The 24,974-nt window shown below is 43.8% G+C and overlaps 2 protein-coding genes across 5 annotated transcripts in view; both read left to right on the top strand.

The window, feature by feature from the left end:
* Positions 1 to 15,799, top strand: part of PEX1 (peroxisomal biogenesis factor 1) — a 71,705-nt gene extending 55,906 nt beyond the window's left edge. For 3 of the 4 annotated variants that reach the window (XM_073677364.1, XM_073677365.1, XM_073677366.1), the window contains 3 exons: positions 1,892 to 2,068; positions 5,015 to 5,142; positions 15,308 to 15,799. In XM_073677364.1, coding sequence (XP_073533465.1) covers positions 1,892 to 2,068; positions 5,015 to 5,142; positions 15,308 to 15,383 — 381 coding nt within the window. In that variant the 3' untranslated portion in view covers positions 15,384 to 15,799. The remainder of the gene's footprint in view (positions 1 to 1,891; positions 2,069 to 5,014; positions 5,143 to 15,307) is intronic. The other variant, XM_073677367.1, reaches the window with a different exon arrangement.
* A 3,406-nt stretch (positions 15,800 to 19,205) lies between these two features.
* On the top strand, positions 19,206 to 23,489 carry LOC141264933 (E3 ubiquitin-protein ligase UHRF1-like). Its single transcript, XM_073677361.1, has one exon. The coding sequence runs from the start codon at positions 19,291 to 19,293 to the stop codon at positions 21,529 to 21,531; it is 2,241 nt and encodes a 746-aa protein (XP_073533462.1). The 5' UTR covers positions 19,206 to 19,290; the 3' UTR covers positions 21,532 to 23,489.
* The last annotated feature ends 1,485 nt before the right edge of the window (positions 23,490 to 24,974 follow it).

Below are 24,974 nucleotides of genomic sequence, written 5' to 3'. Positions count from 1 at the left end.
CATTACCATCACAGAGAAGATTATAATGAAAGGTAACACCTCTATATACAGGAGATAACACAGGATCCACCATTCACAATAGGTGATGTTACAGCTCACCTCCTCCTCCTGTACAATGACTGATAACACCACTATATACAGGTAATAACACAGGATCCACCATTCACAATAGGTGATGTCACAGCTCACCTCCTCCTCCTGTACGATGACTGATAACACCTCTATATACAGGAGATAACACAGGATCCACCATTCACAATAGGTGATATCACAGCTCACCTCCTCCTCCTGTACAATGACTGATAACACCGCTATATACAGGAGATAACACAGGATCCACCATTCACAATAGGTGATGTCACAGCTCACCTCCTCCTCCTGTACGATGACTGATAACACCTCTATATACAGGAGATAACACAGGATCCACCATTCACAATAGGTGATATCACAGCTCACCTCCTCCTCCTGTACAATGACTGATAACACCGCTATATACAGGAGATAACACAGGATCCACCATTCACAATAGGTGATGTTACAGCTCACCTCCTCCTCCTGTACAATGACTGATAACACCACTATATACAGGTAATAACACAGGATCCACCATTCACAATAGGTGATGTCACAGCTCACCTCCTCCTCCTGTACAATGACTGATAACACCTCTATATACAGGTAATAACACAGGATCCACCATTCACAATAGGTGATGTCACAGCTCACCTCCTCCTCCTGTACGATGACTGATAATCTCTGTATACAGTAGATAACATGGGATCCACCATTCACAGTAGGTCATGTCACAGCTCACCTCCTCCTCCTCCTGTACAATGACTGATAACACCTCTATATACAGTAGATAACACAGGATCCACCATTCACAGTAGGTGATGTCACAGCTCACCTCCTCTTCCTCCTGTACAATGACTGATAACACCTCTATATACAGTAGATAACACAGGATCCACCATTCACAATAGGTGATGTCACAGCTCACCTCCTCCTCCTCCTGTACAATGACTGATAACACCTCTATATACAGTAGATAACACAGGATCCACCATTCACAATAGGTGATGTCATAGCTCACCTCCTCCTCCTCCTGTACAATGACTGATAACACAGGATCCACCATTCACAATAGGTGATGTCATAGCTCACCTCCTCCTCCTCCTGTACAATGACTGATAACACCTCTATATATAGTAGATAACACAGGATCCATCATTCAAGGACCTTTTTCCAAGATCAGAGCATACTCTTAAATACTTCTTTGTGGTCAGAGCCAGTGGCTGCTGAAAAGAACAGAAAGTAAGAGTCCAGTATCCGGCTTAGTGGCCAGTGTGAAAACTGCAATTTTTTTTAAATACAATTCAGAAAAATACATTTAACATGAAAATCTGATTTTAAACACTGGGTCATTTTCTGATAGCACATTCCCTTTAAAGATATTTGTTCCTGTTCACATGCACATGAGTGCCATGGGGTTGGGTAATCAGGATCCACCTCTACATGCCACCATGAATTGCTGCTTGTTCAGGGTGACTCCTGCTCTGGTGATCCCATTAGATCCTATACTTATGTGTGCGGTTCCTGCTCATCGCCAGCGATCATCTGATCGTCCTACTGGCTTCTCTTCATTTTATTACACTTTTCATTAAAATTTGCCTCATCCCAGCTAATGTCATCCCGTGTATCACACCCGTATGAGCGGAAGAGTCATTACCGTATAAAAGAGCTGTGGGTGTATGCTGTACACAAAGCAGCCTGCTAAGTGCTCAGGGGACTGTGAAGTGCTCAGGGACCAACCTTACACCATAGAGCTCAGCTTCACCGTTCTTGTGGCCGTCACAGGTATCATGTCTTCCTTCAATTGTCATTACAGACCTGCCACAGCTTATCTGGAAGCAATTCCATGACCTGTGATTTCACTGGCTTGTCTGTAGGAGAATTGGAGACCTCCCAACCTCTAGTGTTCATAACCTCCTCCTCACAAGAAGACCTCCAGGAGCACCGCCGGAACGCCCCCGCTGAGACCAGTCTCACCACCTACAACAACTTGGTATAACCACCTTATCAGTAGCTATATTTCCTATTCACGCATACGTGCAGCTCAATTTAAAAGGGTCCCGTCGCCATAAATATGTTATTTTTGTTTTTACGTGTTGTAAATGCCGCTGTTCCCCTGAATCCGGCGTTGTTTTTCTTTTTTTTTCTACTCCTCTCCATTCTTGAGATATGGCCCCTTCTTGTCTGTATGTGAATCTCGTCTTTTTAACCAAGTGGGAGTGGTTTTCATCTTCCTTTCCCTATTGGCTAAAAAAAAATTTATATCTGAGGAATTGGGGCTATATCTTAAGATTGCAGAGGGACAGGAACAAAAAAAACGATCCCAGAGGGAGGAGAACAGCAGCATTTACCAGGTAAAAAAAATATTTATGGCAAAAGACAGGTCCTCTTTAAGACAATGGGGGACACAAAGTTTTTATTATTAAAAATTATTCAACATTTTTAGCTGTCAAAACATCTCTCCATAGACAACCTATTGCAAAATTTATATACCACATCGATCAGATGATCGCTCCTAGCTCCACTCCCAGCGAACAGTGGCCACTGCAGGGGAAATGTAGTATTACATGGCTGGAGTCCTCCAGACCACACACCAGTCCTACCGATTGGCTTTCCTGTTGAGCTCCTGAAGGAGGACCCCTCGTCTGTGACATCTTCACAGTCACTCCCTGCTGTAGCTTATATACCAGTCACCTAATTGGAAGACCCCACCCGTGCCTGTAACTGATAATTAATCGCATCTTATGTATGAGGACACTAATGTCTGTTCTCAGAGGAAAATCACTGAGTCGCCAGGTCAATGTTTCCTGAGCTCCTTCCCAAAATATAAAGTACCTGACATCATTATTGATGAGTTTTTACAGGGCCGCATACAAACCGCAGCTTTACAGACCATTACTCTACAAATGTATATGTCCTCATGGTCGTGGGCCCCCTGTCCTGCATCATAAGTCCATGTACCCCACTATTTAGTCATTATTAACCATTCATGTACTAACCCCTTCTGAGCTGTCCATTATATTTATGACCAAATTCAACTTACCTATAGCATTTGCAATATACAAATGTGCTTTTTCCATTCTTTTTTTTTTTACGTCATTATTTGAAAATTGATCTTCATGATATAGATATATATAGATAGATATATAATATATATATACAGCACAGACCAAAAGTTTGGACACACCTTCTGATTTAAAGATTTTTCTGTATTTTCATGACTATAAAAATTGTACATTCACACTGAAGGCATCAAAACTATGAATTAACACATGTGGAATTATATACTTAACAAAAAAGTGTGAAACAACTGAAAATATGTCTTATATTCTAGGTTCTTCAAAGTAGCCACCTTTTGCTTTGATGACTGCTTTGCACACTCTTGGCATTCTCTTGATGAGCTTCAAGAGGTAGTCACCGGAAATGGTCTTCCAACAATCTTGAAGGAGTTCCCAGAGATGCTTAGCACTTGTTGGCCCTTTTGCCTTCACTCTGCGGTCCAGCTCACCCCAAACCATCTCGATTGGGTTCAGGTCTGGTGACTGTGGAGGCCAGGTCATCTGGCGTAGCACTCCATCACTCTCCTTCTTGGTCAAATAGCCCTTACACAGGCTGGAGGTGTGTTTGGGGTCATTGTCCTGTTGAAAAATAAATGATGGTCCAACTAAACGCAAACCGGATGGAATAGCATGCCGCTGCAAGATGCTGTGGTAGCCATGCTGGTTCAGTATGCCTTCAATTTTGAATAAATCCCCAACAGTGTCACCAGCAAAGCACCCCCACACCATCACACCTCCTCCTCCATGCTTCACGGTGGGAACCAGGCATGTAGAGTCCATCCGTTCACCTTTTCTGCGCCGCTCAAAGACACGGTGGTGGGAACCAAAGATCTCAAATTTGGACTCATCAGACCAAATCACAGATTTCCACTGGTCTAATGTCCATTCCTTGTGTTCTTTATCCCAAACAAGTCTCTTCTGCTTGTTGCCTGTCCTTAGCAGTGGTTTCCTAGCAGTTATTTTACCATGAAGGCCTGCTGCACAAAGTCTCCTCTTAACAGTTGTTGTAGAGATGTGTCTGCTGCTAGAGCTCTGTGTGGCATTGACCTGGTCTCTAATCAGAGCTGCTGATAACCTGCGATTTCTGACGCTGGTGACTCGGATAAACTTATCCTCAGAAGCAGAGGTGACTCTTGGTCTTCCTTTCCTGGGGCGGTCCTCATGTGAGCCAATTTCTTTGTAGTACTTGATGGTTTTTGCAACTGCACTTGGGGACACTTTCAAAGTTTGCCCAATTTTTCGCACTGACTGACCTTCATTTCTTAAAGTAATGATGGCCACTCGTTTTTCTTTACTTAGCTGCTTTTTTCTTGCCATAATAAAATTCTAACAGTTTATTCAGTAGGACTATCAGCTGTGTATCCACCTGACTTCTGCACAACACAACTGATGGTCCCAACCCCATTTATAAGGCAAGAAATCCCACTTATTAAACCTGACAGGGCACACCTGTGAAGTGAAGACCATTTCCGGTGACTACCACTTGAAGCTCATCAAGAGAATGCCAAGAGGGTGCAAAGCAGTCATCAAAGCAAAAGGTGGCTACTTTGAAGAACCTAGAATATAAGACATATTTTCAGTTGTTTCACACTTTTTTGTTAAGTATATAATTCCACATGTGTTAATTCATAGTTTTGATGCCTTCAGTGTGAATGTACAATTTTCATAGTCATGAAAATACAGAAAAATCTTTAAATGAGAAGGTGTGTCCAAACTTTTGGTCTGTACTGTATATGTAATATATACTTTTATTTTATTTTGGAGCCTGTGCGGATACAATAAAGGAAAGTAACATATGTTTGTAGAGAATATGTTTCATTTCTATGTAGTTTTTTTATCATTTTTTTTTTTTAATACCGGTTTATATTTTTACGTATCAGGAGGCGTCAGCTCACTGCCAGACGGAATCAAAGAAGAAAATGTGTATCGGCCAAAATCACCTTCTGGCAGCACTTACCAGTACCAGACCCTCGATAAGTGCCGAAGACTGGAGGTTTTACAACCGACTGTAAGACATGAGTAATACATGAAACTTTTAAAGGGGTGTGAAGACACTGGGTCTTCCGTGGGCATAATACTACTCAATTTACATAGTTTGTAAAGCAGGGGGCTCTTGTAAATAAACATCTAGCTGGCCTTAGTACAATATGCAATTAGCATAGTAACAAACATCATTGTTTCAGAACCAAGAGAAGACAACATTCAGGGTTATACAAATAGTAATGTCCTTCTTGACCAGCCACAGAAATACACATACATTCACAAGTCAACACAAACACAATAGTGTATTTCTTTTGGCTTAACAAATCTAGACGCCTGGCTGATTTAAGATAAGAAGCTGTTTCGTCACAAGGGATATTCCTCGAATCGAAAGTTATCCTCTATTCATAGAAAAGATAACTGGACATCTGACCGCTCGGACCTCTTGCCCCACCGATCTTAAGAACGGAGCTTTTTGAACTGCGCTCTGCAGAGACCCTTCTTCTCCTCCTCTCCATTCATTGTCTATGACACTGCCCGAAATAGTGGTGTTGTACTCAGATTTTTTAGCATTCCCATAGACCATGATTTTGGGGCCGATATCAAGCATGTGCAAAAAAAAGGGGCTTTGCGGAGTCCGGTTCTCGGGGTCCAATGCTCCGTTCTTGCCGTAAGTTTTCCTCCTATGGGATAGGGTTTAACTTTCGATTTTTGGAAAAACCCCTTTAATTATCTACATCATTCTGCTCATGTAAATAGAGGCCGCAAAGTACTAAATCTGTTTTAGGGCTTATTAACACGTCAGTATTTTGCATCAGTATTTTTGTGCCATAACGAGGAGGGGAGTTTACAGAGGAAAAACTATAATTGAAAGATTTACTCCTGTTCTGTGTTTTGGAAACACTCCTGGTTTTGGCGTACAAATACTGATCAAAAACACCGACGTGTGAATAAAGCCTTAATACGAATTATCAAGGTTTTGCAAAACTTTTTATGGCCACGTGGCGTAAACAATTGAAGCACATAAAAGTTACCGGCAGCCACAGCGTATTCACAAAGTCCGCAGCAAAATCCGGACCCTGGGTCCTTGGACAGTTGATGTCCCAGAGGTGCGACCTCAACTCCTCAGTCATTTATGACATATCCTGCGAATGTACCAGAAAAGTGTAAGGTAGGAAAACCAGTGACATCCTGAACTGCTCCTCTTTTGCTTTCTTAGCCAGCAGCCTTGTTATTTCTCGCGGATTTCTCCATCCAGAAGCTTCTGCCGCCATTGTTTAGTTGTCGCCTTGTTGTGCTTAGTTGTTTGTGAATGAATGAGCGTCCCAGAGTCCAAGTGCAGGAAGGAAGTGTCACCGGTGCACACATCATCCCTAGAGCGGCAAAGTCACCTTATATCTCCGGATAGTCCAAGTACAAGATTTCTAATGTGATAAAGACTGCGGGTGAAGATCATAATATAGAGAAAAGTCATTAGGTAGTAATTGGTGATTCGCGAACGTGCTCAGATAAGGGGTCATTGCCTGTTTGTTACGCAATCCCGGCATGTCTCGCGGCTGTCTAACAGCTGCACAACTTTCAGCCACGGCGACTCAAACATAGTTTTTGAGCACCACGAAGCTACTCCGCATCCGAGCGTGCTTGGATAACCCCTTATCAAGCACGTTTGCACATCACTAGTGGTAATGTCATATCCAACCTTTCCTGCGCTGAACATTTGGTATTGCTTTCTTAATTAAAGTGCAAATAAAGCAGTTAAAATGTAATTTATGATGCACGGCGAATGCATCCTAAGTTACATCCTGTATTATACTCCAGAGCTGCACTCACTATTCTGCTGGTGCAGTCACTGTGTACATACATTACATTACTGATCCTGTGCTGATCCTGAGTTACATCCTGTATTGTCCTCCAGAGCTGCACTCATTATTCTGCTGGTGCAGTCACTATGTACATATATTACATTACTGATCCTGAGTTACATCCTGTATTATACTCCAGAGCTGCACTCACTATTCTGCTGGTGTGGTCACTGTGTACATACATTACATTACTGATCCTGTGCTGATCCTGAGTTACATCCTGTATTATACTCCAGAGCTGCACTCACTATTCTGCTGGTGCAGTAACTGTGTACATACATTACATTACTGATCCTGTACTGATCCTGAGTTACATCCTGTATTATACCCCAGAGCTGCACTCACTATTCTGCTGGTGCAGTCACTGTGTACATATACATTACTGATCCCGAGTTACATCCTGTATTATACTCCAGAGCTGTGCTCACTATTCTGCTGGTGCAGTCACTGTGTACATACATTACATTACTGATCCTGAGTTGCATCCTGTATTATACTCCAGAGCTGCACTCACTATTCTGCTGGTGCAGTCACTGTGTACATACATTACATTACTGATCCTGTACTGATCCTGAGTTACATCCTGTATTATACCCCAGAGCTGCACTCACTATTCTGCTGGTGCAGCCACTGTGTACATACATTACATTACTGATCCTGAGTTACATCCTGTATTATACTCCAGAGCTGCAGTCACTGTGTACATACATTACATTACTGATCCTGAGTTACGTCCTGTATTATACTCCAGAGCTGCACTCACTATTCTGCTGGTGTGGTCACTGTGTACATACATTACATTACTGATCCTGAGTTACATCCTGTATTATACTCCAGAGCTGCACTCACTATTCTGCTGGTGCAGTCACTGTGTACATACATTACATTACTGATCCTGTACTGATCCTGAGTTACATCCTGTATTATACTCCAGAGCTGCACTCACTATTCTGCTGGTGCAGTCACTGTGTACATACATTACATTACTGATCCTGTACTGATCCTGAGTTACAGCCTGTATTATACTCCAGAGCTGCACTCACTATTCTGCTGGTGCAGTCACTGTGTACATACATTACATTACTGATCCTGTGCTGATCCTGAGTTACATCCTGTATTGTCATCCAGAGCTGCACTCATTATTCTGCTGGTGCAGTCACTATGTACATATATTACATTACTGATCCTGAGTTACATCCTGTATTATACTCCAGAGCTGCACTCACTATTCTGCTGGTGTGGTCACTGTGTACATACATTACATTACTGATCCTGTGCTGATCCTGAGTTACATCCTGTATTATACTCCAGAGCTGCACTCACTATTCTGCTGGTGCAGTAACTGTGTACATACATTACATTACTGATCCTGTACTGATCCTGAGTTACATCCTGTATTATACCCCAGAGCTGCACTCACTATTCTGCTGGTGCAGTCACTGTGTACATATACATTACTGATCCTGAGTTACATCCTGTATTATACTCCAGAGCTGTGCTCTCTATTCTGCTGGTGCAGTCACTGTGTACATACATTACATTACTGATCCTGAGTTACATCCTGTATTATACACCAGAGCTGCACTCACTATTCTGCTGGTGCAGTCACTGTGTACATACATTACATTACTGATCCTGTACTGATCCTGAGTTACATCCTGTATTATACCCCAGAGCTGCACTCACTATTCTGCTGGTGCAGCCACTGTGTACATACATTACATTACTGATCCTGAGTTACATCCTGTATTATACTCCAGAGCTGCACTCACTATTCTGCTGGTGCATTCACTGTGTACATACATTACATTACTCATCCTGTACTGATCCTGAGTTACATCCTGTATTATACTCCTGAGCTGCACTCACTATTCTGCTGGTGTGGTCACTGTGTACATACATTACATTACTGATCCTGAGTTACATCCTGTATTATACTCCAGAGCTGCACTCACTATTCTGCTGGTGCAGTCACTGTGTACATACATTACATTACTGATCCTGAGTTACATCCTGTATTATACTCCAGAGCTGCACTCACTATTCTGCTGGTGCAGTCACTGTGTACATACATTACATTACTGATCCTGTACTGATCCTGAGTTACATACTGTATTATACTCCAGAGCTGCACTCACTATTCTGCTGGTGCAGTCACTGTGTACATACATTACATTACTGATCCTGTACTGATCCTGAGTTACAGCCTGTATTATACTCCAGAGCTGCACTCACTATTCTGCTGGTGCAGTCACTGTGTACATACATTACATTACTGATCCTGTACTGATCCTGAGTTACATCCTGTATTATACTCCTGAGCTGCACTCACTATTCTGCTGGTGCAGTTACTGTGCACATACATTACATTACTGATCCTGTACTGATCCTGAGTTACATCCTATATTATACTCCAGAGCTGCACTCACTATTCTGCTGGTGCAGTCACTGTGTACATACGTTACATTACTGATCCTGAGTTACATCCTGTATTATACTCCAGAGCTGCACTCACTATTCTGCTGGTGCAGTCACTGTGTACATACATTACATTACTGATCCTGTACTGATCCTGAGTTACATACTGTATTATACTCCAGAGCTGCACTCACTATTCTGCTGGTGCAGTCACTGTGTACATACATTACATTACTGATCCTGTACTGATCCTGAGTTACATCCTGTATTATACACCAGAGCTGCACTCACTATTCTGCTGGTGCAGTCACTGTGTACATACATTACATTACTGATCCTGTACTGATCCTGAGTTACATCCTGTATTATACCCCAGAGCTGCACTCACTATTCTGCTGGTGCAGCCACTGTGTACATACATTACATTACTGATCCTGAGTTACATCCTGTATTATACTCCAGAGCTGCACTCACTATTCTGCTGGTGCATTCACTGTGTACATACATTACATTACTCATCCTGTACTGATCCTGAGTTACATCCTGTATTATACTCCTGAGCTGCACTCACTATTCTGCTGGTGTGGTCACTGTGTACATACATTACATTACTGATCCTGAGTTACATCCTGTATTATACCCCAGAGCTGCACTCACTATTCTGCTGGTGCAGTCACTGTGTACATATACATTACTGATCCTGAGTTACATCCTGTATTATACTCCAGAGCTGTGTTCACTATTCTGCTGGTGCAGTCACTGTGTACATACATTACATTACTGATCCTGTGCTGATCCTGAGTTACATCCTGTATTATACTCCAGAGCTGCACTCACTATTCTGCTGGTGCAGTATCTGTGTACATACATTACATTACTGATCCTGTACTGATCCTGAGTTACATCCTGTATTATACCCCAGAGCTGCACTCACTATTCTGCTGGTGCAGTCACTGTGTACATATACATTACTGATCCTGAGTTACATCCTGTATTATACTCCAGAGCTGTGCTCACTATTCTGCTGGTGCAGTCACTGTGTACATACATTACATTACTGATCCTGAGTTACATCCTGTATTATACTCCAGAGCAGTACTCACTATTCTGCTGGTGCAGTCACTGTGTACATACATTACATTACTGATCCTGAGTTACATCCTGTATTATACACCAGAGCTGCACTCACTATTCTGCTGGTGCAGTCACTGTGTACATACATTACATTACTGATCCTGTACTGATCCTGAGTTACATCCTGTATTATACCCCAGAGCTGCACTCACTATTCTGCTGATGCAGCCACTGTGTACATACATTACATTACTGATCCTGAGCTACATCCTGTATTATACTCCAGAGCTGCACTCACTATTCTGCTGGTGCATTCACTGTGTACATACATTACATTACTCATCCTGTACTGATCCTGAGTTACATCCTGTATTATACTCCTGAGCTGCACTCACTATTCTGCTGGTGTGGTCACTGTGTACATACATTACATTACTGATCCTGAGTTACATCCTGTATTATACTCCAGAGCTGCACTCACTATTCTGCTGGTGCAGTCACTGTGTACATACATTACATTACTGATCCTGTACTGATCCTGAGTTACATACTGTATTATACTCCAGAGCTGCACTCACTATTCTGCTGGTGCAGTCACTGTGTACATACATTACATTACTGATCCTGTACTGATCCTGAGTTACATCCTGTATTATACACCAGAGCTGCACTCACTATTCTGCTGGTGCAGTCACTGTGTACATACATTACATTACTGATCCTGTACTGATCCTGAGTTACATCCTGTATTATACCCCAGAGCTGCACTCACTATTCTGCTGGTGCAGCCACTGTGTACATACATTACATTACTGATCCTGAGTTACATCCTGTATTATACTCCAGAGCTGCACTCACTATTCTGCTGGTGCATTCACTGTGTACATACATTACATTACTCATCCTGTACTGATCCTGAGTTACATCCTGTATTATACTCCTGAGCTGCACTCACTATTCTGCTGGTGTGGTCACTGTGTACATACATTACATTACTGATCCTGAGTTACATCCTGTATTATACCCCAGAGCTGCACTCACTATTCTGCTGGTGCAGTCACTGTGTACATATACATTACTGATCCTGAGTTACATCCTGTATTATACTCCAGAGCTGTGTTCACTATTCTGCTGGTGCAGTCACTGTGTACATACATTACATTACTGATCCTGTGCTGATCCTGAGTTACATCCTGTATTATACTCCAGAGCTGCACTCACTATTCTGCTGGTGCAGTATCTGTGTACATACATTACATTACTGATCCTGTACTGATCCTGAGTTACATCCTGTATTATACCCCAGAGCTGCACTCACTATTCTGCTGGTGCAGTCACTGTGTACATATACATTACTGATCCTGAGTTACATCCTGTATTATACTCCAGAGCTGTGCTCACTATTCTGCTGGTGCAGTCACTGTGTACATACATTACATTACTGATCCTGAGTTACATCCTGTATTATACTCCAGAGCAGTACTCACTATTCTGCTGGTGCAGTCACTGTGTACATACATTACATTACTGATCCTGAGTTACATCCTGTATTATACACCAGAGCTGCACTCACTATTCTGCTGGTGCAGTCACTGTGTACATACATTACATTACTGATCCTGTACTGATCCTGAGTTACATCCTGTATTATACCCCAGAGCTGCACTCACTATTCTGCTGGTGCAGCCACTGTGTACATACATTACATTACTGATCCTGAGCTACATCCTGTATTATACTCCAGAGCTGCACTCACTATTCTGCTGGTGCATTCACTGTGTACATACATTACATTACTCATCCTGTACTGATCCTGAGTTACATCCTGTATTATACTCCTGAGCTGCACTCACTATTCTGCTGGTGTGGTCACTGTGTACATACATTACATTACTGATCCTGAGTTACATCCTGTATTATACTCCAGAGCTGCACTCACTATTCTGCTGGTGCAGTCACTGTGTACATACATTACATTACTGATCCTGAGTTACATCCTGTATTATACTCCAGAGCTGCACTCACTATTCTGCTGGTGCAGTCACTGTGTACATACATTACATTACTGATCCTGAGTTACATCCTGTATTATACTCCAGAGCTGCACTCACTATTTTGCTGGTGTGGTCACTGTGTACATACATTACATTACTGATCCTGAGTTACATCCTGTATTATACTCCAGAGCTGCACTCACTATTCTGCTGGTGCAGTCACTGTGTACATACATTACATTACTGATCCTGTACTGATCCTGAGTTACATACTGTATTATACTCCAGAGCTGCACTCACTATTCTGCTGGTGCAGTCACTGTGTACATACATTACATTACTGATCCTGTACTGATCCTGAGTTACAGCCTGTATTATACTCCAGAGCTGCACTCACTATTCTGCTGGTGCAGTCACTGTGTACATACATTACATTACTGATCCTGTACTGATCCTGAGTTACATCCTGTATTATACTCCTGAGCTGCACTCACTATTCTGCTGGTGCAGTTACTGTGCACATACATTACATTACTGATCCTGTACTGATCCTGAGTTACATCCTATATTATACTCCAGAGCTGCACTCACTATTCTGCTGGTGCAGTCACTGTGTACATACATTACATTACTGATCCTGAGTTACATCCTGTATTATACTCCAGAGCTGCACTCACTATTCTGCTGGTGCAGTCACTGTGTACATACATTACATTACTGATCCTGTACTGATCCTGAGTTACATACTGTATTATACTCCAGAGCTGCACTCACTATTCTGCTGGTGCAGTCACTGTGTACATACATTACATTACTGATCCTGTACTGATCCTGAGTTACAGCCTGTATTATACTCCAGAGCTGCACTCACTATTCTGCTGGTGCAGTCACTGTGTACATACATTACATTACTGATCCTGTACTGATCCTGAGTTACATCCTGTATTATTCTCCTGAGCTGCACTCACTATTCTGCTGGTGCAGTTACTGTGCACATACATTACAGTACTGATCCTGAGTTACATCCTGTATTATACTCCAGAGCTGCACTCACTATTCTGCTGGTGGAGTTACTGTGCACATACATTACATTACTGATCCTGAGTTACATCCTGTATTATACTCCAGAGCTGCACTCACTATTCTGCTGGTGGAGTTACTGTGCACATACATTACATTACTGATCCTGAGTTACATCCTGTATTATACTCCAGAGCTGCACTCACTATTCTGCTGGTGCAGTCACTGTACATACCTTACATTACTGATCCTGTACTGATCCTGAGTTACATCCTTTATTATACTCCAGAGCTGCAGTCACTGTGTACATACATTACATTACTGATCCTGTACTGATCCTGAGTTACAGCCTGTATTATACTCCAGAGCTGCACTCACTATTCTGCTGGTGCAGTTACTGTGCACATACATTACATTACTGATCCTGAGTTACATCCTGTATTATACTTCTGAGCTGCACTCACTATTCTGCTGGTGCAGTTACTGTGCACATACATTACATTACTGATCCTGAGTTACATCCTGTATTATACTCCAGAGCTGCACTCACTATTCTGCTGGTGCAGTCGCTGTGTACATACATTACATTACTGATCCTGAGTTACATTCTGTATTATATTCCAGAGCTGCACTCACTATTCTGCAGGTGCAGTCACTGTGTACATACATTACATTACTGATCCTGAGTTACATCCTGTATTATACTCCAGAGCTGCACTCACTATTCTGCTGGTGGAGTCACTGTGTACATACATTACATTACTGATCCTGAGTTACATCCTGTATTATACTCCAGAGCTGCACTCACTATTCTGCTGGTGCAGTCACTGCGTACATACATTACATTACTGATCCGGAGTTACATCCTGTATTATACTCCTGAGCTGCACTCACTATTCTGCTGGTGCAGTTACTGTGTACATACATTACATTACTGATCCTGAGTTACATCCTGTATTATACTCCAGAGCTGCACTCACTATTCTGCTGGTGCAGTCACTGCGTACATACATTACATTACTGATCCGGAGTTACATCCTGTATTATACTCCTGAGCTGCACTCACTATTCTGCTGGTGCAGTTACTGTGCACATACATTACATTACTGATCCTGTACTGATCCTGAGTTACATCCTGTATTATACTCCAGAGCTGCACTCACTATTCTGCAGGTGCAGTCACTGTGTACATACATTACATTACTGATCCTGAGTTACATCCTGTATTATACTCCAGAGCTGCACTCACTATTCTGCTGGTGCAGTCACCGTGTACATACATTACATTACTGATCCTGAGTTACATCCTGTATTATACTCCAGAGCTGCACTCACTATTCTGCTGGTGCAGTCACTGTGTACATACATTACATTACTGATCCTGTACTGATCCTGAGTTACATCCTGTATGATACTCCAGAGCTGCACTCACTATTCTGCAGGTGCAGTCACTGTGTACATACATTACATTACTGATCCTGAGTTACATCCTGTATTATACTCCAGAGCTGCACTCACTATTCTGCTGGTGCAGTCACTGTGTACATACATTACATTACTGATCCTGAGTTACATCCTGTATTATACTCCAGAGCTGCACTCACTATTCTGCTGGTGCAGTCACTGTATACATACATTACTGATCCTGTACTAATCCTGAGTTACATCCTGTATTATACCCCAGAGCTGCACTCACTATTCTGCTGGTGCAGTCACTGTATACATGCATTACATTACTCATCCTGAGTTACATCCTGTATTATACTCCAGAGCTGCACTCACTATTGTGTAATATGGTTTTCTACAACTTCGTTTTTTTTTCCAGGTATGAAAATTTCCAAAATCCGAAAAGTTCAAGTGCACAGACGCACGGAAAAGGACAGAAAGTGACATTAGCCTAACGAGTGCAATACTAATGATCTATCCTGGAAACCTGCAGTGATAAGCCATGTGATGTGTATAACTGAGAACTAATAAATGTCTTTTATTTTTCACAAGCTCCTGATCCTTCTTTCTTTCACACATCAGTGGATATAAGTAGGAAATGTTATCATTAGGATCAAATGCAGATAAAGGCAGGAAGTGCACTGGAGGCGTGACAAAGCACAGACACGCCCCCATTACACCTACTGCCTGATTTGCATAAGACTTCTACAGTAGATTTCTCATAACTGGCACATTCGATCTCTACAAAAAGGTCTCATTTTTATTGGTGGGACGAGCACCTTATACTGCCTATACCACGACTTCCATATGTAAAAATGTGCAAACAAATGTGTGTGTTCTTCAAATAAAGTTGAAAAATCATTAAACAAAAGACTTGAAAGACTCTTCCTGTTCTTTTCTATTGTAAAAAAAAACACTTTGCTGTTCTTATGTTCAGTCTTTAGAGCATTTTTTTTCCTCTTCAGGGTTTGAAAAAAAAATGTTAATGTCCCATCTATAAGGCATCTGCTGATGGAATCCGCTCCAAAGTAGGCACTGTCCTATTAAAAGACTGCATAAAAAACACTCTAGGAAAAAAAACTCCTCCACATCGCTTTAAAACTGCTTCAGTAAAACAAAAAACTCTTCCTAAAACTCCTCAGAGAATGAGCGTTCCCTGAAGTGGTTTTCACTAGAAAACCTCATCGTTTTTGACCACGTCATAAATGCTGTGCGTACACCCTGAAGCTATGTGCACGTTGTGCCTTTTTTAGGCCCCTTAGGTGAAAGAACTTTTTGCTGGTGATTTTTCTGCCATGTAAATCTGCCTGAGAAATCTGAAATGGATTTTGGTGCTTTTTTTTTATTTTGCTTTTTAAACGTTATTTTTCTCGACTTTTTTTTTTCTTCTTCTAATTTACTAAGTGGCCATATGTGAAGCTTTTTTCGACAGGCAGAAATGCATGAAGAATTGACTTGTTGCCTTTTTTTTCAGAGCACCTTGTGCCCTAAACGCTTATTTCCCGTTGAAATCAAGTGTGAGCATTTTCATACTGAAAATCCACATGGAAAATCAGTATGAGGGCAGTATCCCTGGATGTGATATTCTTAGAGGCGCACAATTTACAAAAGAAAGAAGTAGTGACATCACTGGTGCCAAGGATCAGGCTGAGCGACACTCTGCATGGTGCCAGCGTCTACGTCGTGTGATAGGGCAGAGCCAGGGGCAACCGCTCTCCATCCTGTATGCCTCAGGCTGATAAAGGCCCACAGCCTACAAGACATTGGCGGTCTGTGTGCGAAGGAGAAGGGACCCGGCTATCTGTGTGTGGGGTGTCAAAAAAAATGGATTATTACTTTTTGGAGGGGGCACCTAAGGGTATTATTATTTAAGCGGACCCTCAAGTGGCTTTATTACTACTTTCTACAGGGGGAACTAATACTTTTTAAGGGGACAGTTGATGAATTAACACTTTTTAATGGGACAGTCAGGGTATTAATAATTTGTAAGGGAAAAGTAGGGGGGGGCACTAATACTTTTTAAGGGGGTATTTGGGTTAATACTTTGTAAGGGGGCAGTCGGTGCATTACTTTCTAGAGAGAGCACTAATACTTTTAAAGGGACAGTTGGGGTATTAATACTTTCTAGAGGGGCGCTAATACCCCAACTGTCCCTTTAAAAAGTATTAGTGCCCCCTTTAGAAAGTATTAATACCCCAACTATCCCCTTAAAGGTATTAGTGCCCCCCTTTAGAAAGTATTAATACCCCAACTATCCCTTTTAAAAGTATTAATGCCCCAACTATCCCCTTTAAAAAGTATTAATACTTTTTAAGGGGATAGTTGGGGTATTAATACTTTCTAAAGGGGGCACTAATACTTTTTAAGGGGATAGTTGGGGTATTAGTGCCCCCTTTAGAAAGTATTAATACCCCAACTATCCCTTTTAAAAGTATTAATGCCCCAACTATCCCCTTTAAAAGTATTAGTGTCCCCTTTAGAAAGTATTAATACCCCAACTATCCCCTTAAAAAGTATTTAGAAAGTAATACTTTCTAAAGGGGACACTAATACTTTTAAAGGGGATAGTTGGGGCATTAATACTTTTAAAAGGGATAGTTGGGGTATTAATACTTTCTAAAGGGGGCACTAATACTTTTTAAGGGGATAGTTGGGGTATTAGTGCCCCCTTTAGAAAGTATTAATACCCCAACTATCCCTTTTAAAAGTATTAATGCCCCAACTATCCCCTTTAAAAGTATTAGTGTCCCCTTTAGAAAGTATTAATACCCCAACTATCCCCTTAAAAAGTATTTAGAAAGTAATACTTTCTAAAGGGGGCACTAATACTTTTAAAGGGGTTAGTTGGGGCATTAATACTATGGAAGGCTATGTGCACACGGTGCGTTTTTGATGCGGTAAATCCGTGCGAAATTGGCCCCAAAAACACATTGTTAGGCTGTGTGCCCACGTAGCGTTTTTCAAGCGTTTATGCTGCGGAATTTCCGCAGTGGAAACGCTTGTGAAACGCTAGGTAATCCGCACCCCATGGTCCCCAAGGGGATTCCACATGTTCTATGCACATGCTGCGGATTTTTCCGCAGCGTTTATGCTGCGTACAAAAATCCGCAGCATGTCATTTAATTTTGCGGAAGCGCAGCGGAACTCCCGCCATTGACTTGCATTGAGACGCATAGAAACCGCGACTGTACATTTTTACAAGTGGATTCTATGCGTCTCTATGTGCGGATGGTACCCAGTTCTGGAGGAGAGGAGACTCTCATCCAGACCTGGGTACCATTGTACCTGTAAAAAAAGAATAAAATAACAAATAAAGTTATATTCACCTGTCCGGCGTCTTCTTTCTGAATGCCGGCATCGCTTGAGGACCTGCGGTGACATCACAGTCATGTGACCGCAGGCCCTTCACCGCTCTGTCTCGCGATATGCCGGCAACCGGGAACCAGCCAGGAAGCAGCGCTGCAGCCACGCCGGGGCCTCGGGGGTGAGTATAGCTTTATTTGTTTTAATTTTTACGGTTCACACTGTATAAATCCATGCTGTTTGCATGGATTTATACAGTGTGACCTAGTTGTCAAGCACTTTCCAAGTGATGCTATCGCCTGGAAAGCGCTTGTCAATCTGCATGCGGAAACGCATGTGAATCCGCATGTATTCTGCAGGAATAACGCATGCACAATCTGCATGCGTTTTTTCTGCCAGGGAGATGCAGAAATGCTGCAGAAATTTTCTGCTTCATTTCTGAATCGTGGGCACATAGCCTAACCTCATCCCAGCATTTTCTATGAGATTTTGAAAGACCTGTACACATGATCAGGATTTTTCCTGCTAGAATTTCATGTGCGTTAAAAGAAGCAGCACGTCCATTCTTTGTGCGTTTTTCCTATACAATGCATTGGAAAAAGAGCATGGCAAATCCACAGGCAAAAACGCATGAAAACCCATAAAAAAATGTTGCGGAATTTCCGCAGCGTTTTTTCGCTGTCAAGAGGTGCCTAACCTTGCAGAAACGTCTGCAAGCAAATCCTGATCGTGTGCACATAACCTTAGGGGACAGTAGGTGCATTAGTAAACTCCAAATTACTGCACCTCCCCCTCCGCCCTCACACACAGAAAGGTGCAGAAGGGGTTAATAATTTCCGCATTCAGGACAGGAACACAAAGCGGAAATGAATGGATGACGTATACAGGAGGAGGCGGGGATATTTGCTATAACCCCGCCCAGCGGCGCTCCTGCAGCCAATCACAGGCGCACGAGTCAGTTTCCCGCCAAACTATAAACCGCGCCAAAGCGAGCAGCGCGGGAGTTCTCACCCTTCTCCGCAGTCTGCAGCGGTCGCTCGCTCCGCAGTAGCCGCCATCATGTGGATCCAGGTGCGCACCATGGACGGCAGGGAGACTCACCGCATTGACTCCCTGTCTAAGCTGACCAAGGTGGAGGAGCTGCGGGAGCGGATCCAGGAGGTGTTCGGAGCGGAGCAGGACCGGCAGCGGCTCTTCTACCGGGGGAAGCAGATGGAGGACGGACACACGCTCTTTGATTACAGCGTCGGCCTGAATGACATCGTGCAGCTGCTGCTCCGCCAGCTCCCGCCGCCGCCTCCTCCTCCTTCTTCCTCGGTGCCGGTAACGGCGGAAGAGCCCGACGACAACGACTCCCCGATGTCAGAGACTGAGCCGGAGGAGGAGCCGAGCGCCCGCGGCCTGTACCGGGTAAAGGAGCCGGTGGACGCCCGGGACCTGCACATGGGCGCCTGGTTCGAGGCGGAGGTGGTGAACGTGACCCGGGGAAGCCCCGGAGACCCCGCTGATGACGTCATCTACCATATAAAGTATGAGGACTATCCTGAGAATGGGGTGGTGCAGCTGAGGGGCCAGGACCTGCGCCCCCGAGCCCGGAGCACGCTGTCCTGGGACGAGCTGCAGGCCGGACTGGTGGTCATGCTCAACTACAACCCCGACGAGCCCAAAGAGAAGGGCTACTGGTACGATGCCGAGATCCTCCGCAAGAGGGAGACCCGCACCGTGAAGGAGCTGTACGCCAGGGTCTTACTGGGGCAGGCGGGTGACTCCCTCGACGACTGCAGGATCAAATTTGTGGATGAGATTTATAAGATCGAGGAACCTGGTTGCTCCGACCAGTCCTCCGAGCCGCCCCCGAAGCGCCAAAATGGTCCCGAATGTAAACACTGCAAGGACAACCCCTGCGTTAAGTGCCGCATGTGCGCCTGCCACGTCTGCGGGGGCAAACAGGACCCCGGGGAGCAGCTGCTGTGCGATGAGTGCGACATGGCCTTCCATATCTACTGCCTGGACCCTCCTCTTACTTCCCTCCCCCAAGATAACGAAGACTGGTACTGCCCCGAGTGCCGGAACGATACCAGCGAGGTGGTGTCCGCCGGGGAAAAGCTCAGGGAGAGCAAAAAGAAAGCCAAGATGGCGTCTGCCAGCTCCTCGTGCCATAGAGACTGGGGGAAAGGCATGGCGTGCGTCGGGCGCTCCAGAGAGTGCACCATTGTCCCGTCCAATCACTACGGCCCGATACCTGGTGTACCCGTTGGCACCTTGTGGAAGTTCAGGGTGCAGGTCAGCGAAGCGGGTGTGCACCGGCCCCATGTGGCTGGCATCCACGGGAGAAGCCATGATGGCTCCTATTCTCTGGTCCTGGCTGGTGGTTATGAGGACGACGTTGATAACGGGACTGAGTTTACCTACACCGGGAGCGGAGGTCGTGACCTCTCCGGTAACAAGCGGACGGCGGAGCAGTCATGTGACCAGAAACTGACCAACACGAACAGAGCACTAGCCATGAACTGTAACGCCCCCATCAATGACAAGCAAGGGGCAGTTGCCAAGGACTGGAAAGCGGGTAAACCCGTGCGTGTTGTGCGCAATGCCAAGGGGCGGAAACACAGCAAATTCGCCCCAGAAGAGGGAAACCGATACGACGGCATCTACAAAATAGTGAAATACTGGCCTGAGAAGGGCAAATCCGGATTCCTCGTCTGGCGCTACCTGCTAAAAAGAGATGACGAGGAGCCGGCGCCATGGTCCAAGGAGGGCAAAGACCGCATTAAAAAACTGGGCCTCACCATGCAGTACCCCGAGGGTTACCTAGAGTCTGTGGCCAACAAGGAGAGGGAGAAGGAAAATGCTGGCGTGGAGGAGACTCCGAGCAAAGGCAAGAGAAAGAGGAACTCCGAAAACGCCAAAGCTCTGACCCCCTCTACGGCGACCCCGAAGAAAACTAAAGTGGAACGCTACAAGCTGACCCCGGAGCAAAAAGAGCTGATCAAAAAGGACGAGCTGAACGCCAAGTTGTGGAATGAGGCCATGACCTACCTAAAGGAAGGGCCCAAATTCATCAGCAAGGTGGAGGAGACCTTCCTGTGCATCTGCTGCCAGGAGGTGGTGTACCAGCCCATCACCACCGAGTGTCTGCACAACATCTGCAAGAGCTGCCTGGACCGCTCCTTCAAGGCCTCCGTGTACAGCTGTCCGGCCTGCCGATACGACCTGGGCAAGAACTACGACATGCTTGTGAACAAGCCCCTGCAGAGCGTCCTCGGCCAGCTCTTCCCGGGTTATGAGAGCGGACGGTAGATCGCATCAGAGACTACACAGTCCAGGATATGGCCATAAAGTTTCTCGCCCATGTTGGAGAGTAATTCTCCTTCTGCTTTGTCTTTGTCCTGACTCCAGACTTGCTGCTACCTCTGTGTATCCAGTTCTGTATTTTCATAGCGCTTATATATGTTCTTCTGTAGTGCAGGTGTCATCTATGCATATTCTGGTGTTTTTTCATAGTTGACCGTTTTTGTTCTTTCTGCGCAGGACGTTTATTTTCCATCAATTGCACTGATGATTTTTGCATTTGTTTTTAGAGGGCTAACACTGCCGTTATCGGGGTTACGCATGTATTGTGATAGGATTGTGGCTGCATATATGCTTGTCTTATGTTTTTGCAAACTTTTATAGCTCTTGTCTGCCGCCCATGTGACATGATGAGCGAACGTGCTCGGATAAGGGGTTAACTGGGCACGCTCCGGTGCGAAGTGTCTTCTGCTTGCTTCAAAAATAGGTTTGTTGCTGCAGCTGCATGTCTCGCAGCTGTTTGACAGCCACAACACATGCATGGATTGCCTGTTTGTTGGTCAATCCATGCATGGGTTGCAGCTGTTGAACAGCCACAAGACATGCAGCTGCGCTGACTCGAACCTCCCGAAGACGCTCTATTAGCACCCGAGTGTGCTCAGTTAACCCCTTATCCCAGCACGTTCACTCACACTACATATGACTTCTAGCTGTTGCAAAACTACATCTTCCGACATGCCTGCTGTAAGGAATTACTGGGAACTGTAGCTTTGCAAAAGCTTTATGGAAACTAGTTTTATATCCTGATGGGTGTTGTAGTTTTGCATTAGTTAGAGATCACATTCAGCATGGTCTGCTGCTGCTAAACTGCAACACTCAACATGAATGCATGCAATCATGCTATGCTGTGAGTTGTTACAACAGCTAGAGAGCTGCAGGTTTGAGTCTAATGTTTAACACGCTCTCCTGCCTGTGATCATTCTACAGATGTGCAACTATAAAGCCCAGCATGCCCTGGCGGAAGAATGTAATCATGCAAAAACTTATTTTTGTTTGTTTTTGGAGAGTTTAACATTGCCACTCCTGTCCACTGGTTTTGCGGCTGCAATACCAGACACATCACATATTTCATAGTGGCGCTGTCTTGTAGTAAGAAATCTACAACCCTTTTTTTTTTTTTTTTTAGTTTTTTTTTTTTTTTCCACCTCTTTTCTCTGCAGCTAAGTCACAGGGATCAAATTTTAAAGGGAAATGCATTTTATATATATTTTTTTATGTCCTTTAAAGGGTAAATATAATTTGAGAGCTTTTATATATAATGTGAGCTGCAGCGTGTTGCTGATCAGTGGGCCTGGAGGAGGGATGGTCCTGCAACACCCACCGATCACTAAACATTGCTCTGAAGTGCTCCTCTCCTGGAGAAGCACGCACAGAGCTTGGATCTGGACATCAGTCTTGCAGAGCTTGGGTTACGGAGCCGTAGATTTACTGTTGAGTGATCGGTGGCAGCCTCAGGACCTGGGTTCCCATCTGTTCAAACGATAAATTACCCTTTAAAGGTGGGGCCAGTGGACAAGTCAGTGACTGCAATGTTTTTATTTTTTTGTATGACTGTATTACTTTAATTTCCCCCACAATCTATAATAACCCCGCTTTGTGGTCCTTCATGTCGATCAGTCTGTAGAGATGTGATCTACCTCTGCCAGACAAGGGCTGTCCAACAAGACACTGTGATTTTTATCTGTTATTTCTTCTGTTTGGACCCCTTTGTGGGGACTGGGGTTATGACTGTATCCGAGGGGAGAATCTGATCAGTAATGATGACACATGAGTCTTAGGGTCGTTATTAGCTGTTGTGACTGTTTTTTTGTTGTTTTTTTTTTTAGGTTTATACGTTCAGACATTAGTTGTGAATATCTGGAAACGATGGATTCCATGTGTTCCAATAAACTTCCACTTTTATTGTATCTGTTTGGTTTTATCTATTTTCTGTGCATAGGGGGATCAGTCTGTTTGCCTTTGACAACCTATGGATTTGCAGCTGTGATACTATAACTTCCAGAAAGCCATAACTGCATGCTGAGACTTGTAGTCTTACATGAGCTCGAGAGCTGCAGGTAACATAGGAACATAGTTTTTAAGGCTGAAGGAAGACTAAGTCCATTTAGTTCAACCCATAGCCTAACATGTTGATCCAAAGGAAGGCAAAATAAAACCCATAGTTTCACTGCTCTTACAGTAAAGCATCCCCGTCTGTGATTATGATTAAACCTTCTTTCCTCCAGACGTAGAAGATGCCCCCTTGTCCCCGTCTCAGGCCTCAGAGTAAAATGATCAGTAGAAAGGTCTTTGTACTGTCCCCTCATATACTTGTACATAGTAATAAGATCACCCCTAAGCCTTCGTTTTTCCACAGTAAATAACCCCAAGTGTAATAACCTGTCTTGGTATTGCAGACCCCCCAGTCCTCTAATAACCTTGGTCGCTCTTCTCTGCACCCGCTCTAGTTCAGCTATGTCTTTCTTATACACCGGAGACCAGAACTGTACACAGTATTCTAAGTGTGGTCGCACTAATGATTTGTATAGGGGTAAAATTATCTTCTCCTCATGAGCATCTATGCCTCTTTTAATGCATCCCATTATTTTATTTGCCTTTGCCGCAGCTGCCTGACACTGGCCACTAAACATGAGCTTGTCGTCCACCAATACACCCAGGTCTTTTTCAGTGACAGTTTTGCCCAGTGTTTTACAATTAAGCATATAATTATACATTTTATTTCCTCTGCCCAAGTGCATTACCTTACATTGATCCCCATTAAAGCTCATTTGCCATTTATCAGCCCAAGCTTCTAGTTTACATAGATCCTCCTGTAATATAAAATTGTCCTCCTCTGTATTGATTACCCTGCAGAGTTTAGTGTCATCTGCAAAATATTGAAATATTACTCTGTATGCCCCCTACAAGGTCATTAATAAATATGTTAAAAAGAAGGGGGCCCAATACTGACCCCTGTGGTACCCCACTGTTAACTGAGACCCAGTCTCCATTAATAACCACCCTTTGTTTCCTATCATTGAGCCAGTTCTTAACCCACATACATATATTTTCCCCTATCCCCATTGTTCTCATTTTATGTATCAACCTTTTGTGTGGAACCGTATCAAAAGCTTTTGAAAAGTCCATATACACAACATCCACTGCATTTCCTTGGTCCAGTCCAGAACTTGCCTCCTCATAAAAACTGATCAGGTTAGTTTGACAGGAACGGTCCCTCGTAATCCCATGTTGATATTGGGTCATGAGGTTATTCTTCTTCAGATACTCTAGTATAGCATCTCTTAGGAAACCCTCCAGGTTTTACCCACAGTAGAGGTAAAGCTTACCGGCCTATAATTTCCAAGTTCAGTTTTTGTCCCCTTTTTGATTATTGGCACCACATTTGCTATACG

The sequence above is a fragment of the Phyllobates terribilis genome, unplaced genomic scaffold, assembly GCF_046119375.1.
Source record: "Phyllobates terribilis strain yellow unplaced genomic scaffold, ASM4611937v1 Scaffold_4__5_contigs__length_816908805, whole genome shotgun sequence".
Taxonomy (NCBI): Eukaryota; Metazoa; Chordata; class Amphibia; order Anura; family Dendrobatidae; genus Phyllobates; species Phyllobates terribilis.
Note: the sequence above shows the minus strand (reverse complement) of the source record. Positions and strands in the feature narration are given on the sequence as shown.

Coding starts and splice junctions, on each gene's coding strand:
- LOC141264933 (XM_073677361.1), top strand. CDS start 19,291: ATGTGGATCCAGGTGCGCACCATGGACGGCAGGGAGACTCACCGCATT.